Here is a 6,000-nt window from a genome sequence, read left to right on the forward strand (position 1 = left end):
ACCGAATCATGTTATAAATTGGCTTGGTGAAATCCAATACCTGTCTCACAGTTGTCCAAAACTGCCCATCAAGAGTGGCCTCCTCCACCGTTTCAAAACCTGCAATGTCAGCTACATTTGTAGCCCTTTCCTTTAACACCTGCCAATTTGGACTTGATACCATGCTAGCTAAACCCTCTCTTACCTTCAAAAGGCGCCTGAAGGTGAGGTAATAGCTACCAAATCTAGTCCTCGCAATCTTCAGCAACTCCAATCTCGAGTGACTGCGGAAAAGGCCATGGGTATTGCTATGATTTGTAATAAATTTTATCATTTTTTTTCCTCTCTTGTACAAATCACCAATCCATTGGTATTGTTCATTTTTGTTTTTGACAATATCATGCAACAGAAGGTTCAATGTGTGAACCAAACATCCAGACCAAAATATGTTCGGGTATCTATCCTCAATAATTGCTCCCGCTGCCTTACAATTAGGAGCATTATCAGTGATGACTTGGATGACATTGTATGGGCCAATACGCTCAATTGTTTCAAGCAATGCTTCTGCAATGTTGATAGCGGTCTTGAACTTGTCTGAGTAATCATGTGCAGCTAGAAAAATGGGACCACTTCGGGACACAGCAAGAACACTTATCAATGGCTTGCCTTTTACATTTGTCCATCCATCAGATACAATGGACACCCCATTGTCAGTCCAAGAACTTGTCATTTTATTCAAAGAATGTGATATTTTTGCTTTTTCATGATCAAGGCCAACTGTTCTTGCCTTGTCATACCCAGGGCTCTTGTATCCTTTAGGGGCATCATTTATGGCAGAAACCATTTCGTGCCAATAAGGTGAGCGTAGAACATTGAATGGTATCCCATTTGCATAGAGGAACCTGTAAATTTTTGAATCCACATCATTCCTACACCCCTCATCAAGGAAATCTGATATGGTTCTACGGCGTAAAGATGATGACCCTGAGCCTCCATGTCCATATCCACTGCCTTGGGAGGATGCTGAAGGAGTTCTTTGTGAGCTTTCAAAGAAACCCCTTGATCTTTTTGCTTTGTATTGGGCGTCCTCCTCTTCCTTTATGTATTTGGCTCTATCTGCTGTTGACACCGCGTCGCAAGTTCTGATTCCTATTTGTTTCTCTCCATCCTATGCCCTTTTCCCGCAAAGGTGTCTTCTCAAACGGGTGTATGAGCCTGTGAAATCATTGTTGCAATGGGGGCAATGAAATTTAGTGGTTCCACCCCCTCTCCCTGTTTCAGGCCTCTGAACATATTTCCACAATGGAGTTTGGTCTTGTTTAGTTTTTTGACCCTCATGTTCACCCTCCACATCCTCCTCACTGGGGTTTTCACCTATTTGACTTCCTCCGGCTTCTTCATCCACCTCTTCAGTTTTAGGCCCCCTCCGTTTCCTACTCTCCACCACCATAATAACCAGAAAAGGGACCAGGAAGAGGAAAATGCCAATAAAAATCCCCAGGTCCATCGTGTTTGATGTTTGTAGGGTTTGAGTCTTGAATCTGCAAATTAATTTAGTTTATTGGGATTAATTCATTTAATTTATTAATTTAATTTAAATTAATGATCTTTAAACTCAAACAGGTAAATTAAACTAAACAAACTAACTACCTAACCAACTAAACTAACTAAATGATTAAGTTACTTACCTCTGCAAGCTTGCTCCTCGCTCCTTGGCACTTGCTCCTCGCTCCTCAGCTCTGGCTCCTTGCTCCTCAGCTCTTGCTCCTTGCTCCTTTGCTCTCAAACTCAAGCTCAATCTCATTGAAATGATTTTGTTTTGGCCCATTGGGCTTATAAACCCAAAAAAATTAGTTAAATTTTTTGTTTTTTTCGGGTCCGCGGAATTTTTTTCCGCCGAACCGCTCCCGGTTCACTAAAATTCGCTCCCGGAGCGTTTTTTAATGCCCGGGAGCGATCAGGGAGCGATCGCTCCCCGATCGCTCCCGGGCATTAAAAAGCGCTCCGGGAGCGCGGGAGCGATCGCTCCCTGAAGCGCTCCCTCACAGACCAGGGAGCGCAAATTTTTTTACGGGAGCGCGCTCCCGAAAATCGCTCCCGTCCGGGAGCGATTTGGGGAGCGCGCTCCCGACCCGCTCCCGAGCCACTCCCGCCCGGAGCGCGCTTCGGGAGCGGGTTCGAAGGGGGGGGGGGGCGCTCCCCCGCATCACTGGTCCCCAGTATGCCAATGGAGTTGCTGAGCATTTTGAAATGTTTCCAAGGAGTTCCAAAGCATCCAAGAAGCCTGAACAGCTCAAATGTAGGTTTTAAAGGTGGGAAAGGTCCCTATGCAACATAGAGTAATAATAATAGCATATTATATTGTTGATATACATAGCAACGTTACAAAATTCATTCAGTTTGACTCAGACTCACGACTTAGAAAACACTACTTGGCATATAAAATGAGCTGAACTAATTCTTTGGTGAGTCAAACTCACTTCCAATGTCTGACTTGATAGCAGCGAGTTTGGATTGAGTACTAGTAGGTCAAACACAAGCCATGAGTACTCTAGAGTTTTCCACAGGTTGACGAGTTTGACTTGCAAGCCCAATGAACTCAATGGGCCCAATCCAGGGAAGTGGGCTTTAGCAGAATGGCTATTTTCATAGCAACAAAAAAGTGAACATATTTATTCTCTTGAGACAATCACTAGATTATGGAAAAACAAGTTATGAAGCTATTCAGAAAAACAAAAACAATAAAGAACAATCAGCACAAGGATTTTGGGCAAAGTATCATCTCCAAAAGTCAATCAACAGAAATATCTGTACAAAAAGACATGAACAGCATGAAGCTAACACCAATACTGACTACCATCTACCATCAACGTCAACCCAATTACAATCATAGCGAGGTGTATAAATAATATTGTGTGCCAAGGGAGTATAAAGAATGATGGAAGCTGATTAGTTACGATAGTTCAAACTTTACACATGTTGGGAAAATGAAGATATATGGGACTCAAAGACCAATTATGATGGTTGAGCTTGCCTGTAGTAGTATTGCTGAATTTTCTATCTGCATTGGTACCCCTGCACCATTACAAGTGTGCACATCAACATTTGGTACACACCACTATTCCCAATTATATGCACCCTACTCATGCCTGTACCTAAATCTGGTTTTTGTGGGCATCAAGAACTTGTGCACCACACTCATATCGTTGGTCTGCGTGTGAAGTTGTGAACACAACACCCTACCAGTCCTGCTGCACATCAAAACTGCAATTATCATCCGCACATCTGTACTTAGAGAACACTTCTAGGCTGAGAGTTTCTCTAGTGCAGCTCCTCCAATCATACACAGTCGAGCTCTGATTCTTTTATGGATCAGGGCCCCTTTATATAACCCAAACCAAAAATTGTCATTCTACGCAGATTCCCAGTAATTTTTGCCAAGTTTTTGTTGAGTCCAAGGTCATTGAGTTTTATAATCTTGGTTGTATTCATGTTTGCATGTGGTTAGTTTTGTGGATATGTCTCAATTCTCTGTGTATGTACTCTTCGTGTCATTTAAAATTTTGTACTAAAGAGACTATCTAATAATTGAAGATTATTACGGCTATCTAAGTGCAGTACAAATTAAAGCATAGGACAACCTCTTGTGTGTGTGAAATCTCACTATAACTCCTTGGAAATGAGGCAATTGTAATCACTCATGTTGCCATATGTTCAATGTTGCTGGTTATGCATAACGATCACAAAAATTTGAATGGATGGAAGTAATGCTTACATCTAAGCCACCGTTCAGTATTTGCTCTTTAAAAAAAATTGAGAGATCCTCTATGCTATCAACAGGTGCTCCATCTCTGTTGATTCACCAAGGCAACAAAATTATAAGGCACTCGTCGAATTTGGACGTGTGTGAGTAGTTCTTCTAAATTAATTCTAAGAATGCCCTTGATAATGATTATTGGAATCGAATTATAGACATCCCAAGCTCTACGCAGGAAACAAAACAGCACATAGCAAACTTCCATATTGAAGAGGAGTCCACTCTCAAAAAAAAATTATAGTAGAATGAACAAGAAAGAAGTTGAAAGTTAAAATGAAAGTGGAAATAAGATGCAAAGCATGGACTTCGAACCCAAAGCTCAGCATTCAGTAGCCAATTACAAGGTTTGTTTCGGTTTCATATGCAACATTAACTCACTAAAAAAATCAAAAATATTCTCTGAATGACATGTGCAAGCTTGATACGAGACAATAATGGACAGTCCAATTACTAGGAACATTGACTTCTCACTAAATCAGGCGAGACCTTTGAAGACCTTACCTGTCTAGGAAGGGTTGACCTTACAGTTTTTGTGGTTTGGAACAAGTGACTTCAAATATCTAAGACAAAGCAAAAGGTAGGGGAAGAAATACATCCAGCTATAAAGCACATGTACACAATCCCAACATAAACTATAAAAACAATTAAAAAAAGTGAGAAAGTTATTACCTCAGAAAGACCTCTGTGACCTTGAAAAGTGGCCCTAAACTCCTTATTGCCAGTAATGCAACGTCAGAATAAAGTTCTTCTATATAACTTGTATCCGAAACCATTGTAGACGCCAATGAGCAACCAGCCAGAGCAACTTTTGACTCCATTGCTGCAGTGCGGAAGAGTAGCTGCCACTCACATTACCCAATTGAAATGTTTCCAAACTTTCGTTAACAAAGGCAATGCTGGAAAGCTTGAATGCTTATCCTTATTACAGTAGTATATATTCAAAACCCAACCCAACCCAGCTCTGGAAATAACATGGGCATTCACTGAACAGCCTGAGCTTGTATCTATGCATATTTATAACAACATACCGGGTACCCCACAACCCATTTCTCACATCTAATGAGGTGAGCATGATACCCAGTGCCCACTGAAGTTTGAGCTGACAAGTATCCATGCTACTACTTTCTTCAATGTGTTGTTGATAAATGCCCACTAATGTTTTACGGCTTAATCTGGCAGGAGAGCTTCAACAGTATTTTGCTCCTGTGACATACTGATCTGACTCCCACTTCGACCCCCACTCGACGAATATCTGCATTTGCATGGGTGATGTATGGAAATTTTGTTGCATCATATACTGATTCCTTCTCATTATCAACCCCACATTTACAGATGACAAATCAAATCAGTTCTACAAGAAGTACTAAAACCCTGTACCCATATAGCAGCGGGGCTGTGTACCTCCCGTCCTTCCCTAAGACAAGTTGAAGGATAAAGAAAATGAGAATCTGCAAAAACCATCAAAATGCAAAACGAGGATCTGTGATAAATTCCTTGGGTTTGCACCTGTTTTGGCCAATGACCACTTCATCTGGTCTGAAATAACCGCCAAATGCTGTCAACAAAGTAGTTGTTTGTCTTGTCATGTCATCAAAGTAGTTTTTTTCTTGTGATGTTATGCGTTTGCCTAAAATGCTAAGTATAGGATTCTCGTTCATCTCCAAGGAATATATTCTCTGTACTTTCTTAAATACCAATAAGACGAGGAATTGGCTTCCTGGATTCGAAATGATTGAATGGATTGTCAAGTAAAACACTAGAAGTGCGAGGTAACTCGTGCTGCTAGAGCACTTGCAATAAGTTGAAAGCATGTTTCCCCAATCAAAACACCAAACCAACGTCTTTATCATCGTCGCTTCAGTCGGTGATCCATCACATTTCCCCACTATACGACCTGGACTGTGAAGATAGACTTAAAATGACTGTGTCATTTGATTCATATCACTTATGGGTTGCCACAGATTTTATTAAAATGTATTCGTGCGAGAGTATCATTGTTTATCATGCATTTACCCATTTTTGGAATAAAATAAGTAGATGTGACACCTTAACTTATCGTAATATGATTACGACAATGATAAAATTAAAAATATCAGTGTCCCTACCACACAATATGCTCTTTATCATGGCTACCCATTTTCAGGTGCTTAATTAAATAAAATATTGTACCAGCCTCACAATATGCTCTTTATCATGATTTTCCA

The 6,000-nt window shown here is 40.7% G+C and overlaps 1 protein-coding gene across 4 annotated transcripts in view; it reads right to left on the minus strand.

Moving 5' to 3' along the window:
- Nucleotides 1-5,609, minus strand: part of LOC149238661 (uncharacterized) — a 505,729-nt gene extending 500,120 nt beyond the window's left edge. The window contains exons 1-3 of one of the 4 annotated variants that reach the window (XM_089367018.1): nt 5,303-5,608; nt 4,466-5,210; nt 3,755-3,830 (exon numbers count right to left, since the gene is read on the minus strand). In XM_089367018.1, coding sequence (XP_089223144.1) covers nt 3,755-3,830; nt 4,466-4,614 — 225 coding nt within the window. In that variant the 5' untranslated portion in view covers nt 4,615-5,210; nt 5,303-5,608. Of the gene's footprint in view, nt 1-3,754; nt 3,831-4,465 lie in introns of all 4 variants that reach the window. The other 3 variants (XM_089367017.1, XM_089367019.1, XM_089367020.1) reach the window with 3 other exon arrangements.
- Nucleotides 5,610-6,000: the final 391 nt, after the last annotated feature.

The sequence above is a fragment of the Pinus tabuliformis genome, chromosome 8, assembly GCF_031772625.1.
Source record: "Pinus tabuliformis cultivar Carrire ecotype Pingquan chromosome 8, CPIR1, whole genome shotgun sequence".
Lineage (NCBI taxonomy): Eukaryota > Viridiplantae > Streptophyta > Pinopsida > Pinales > Pinaceae > Pinus > Pinus tabuliformis.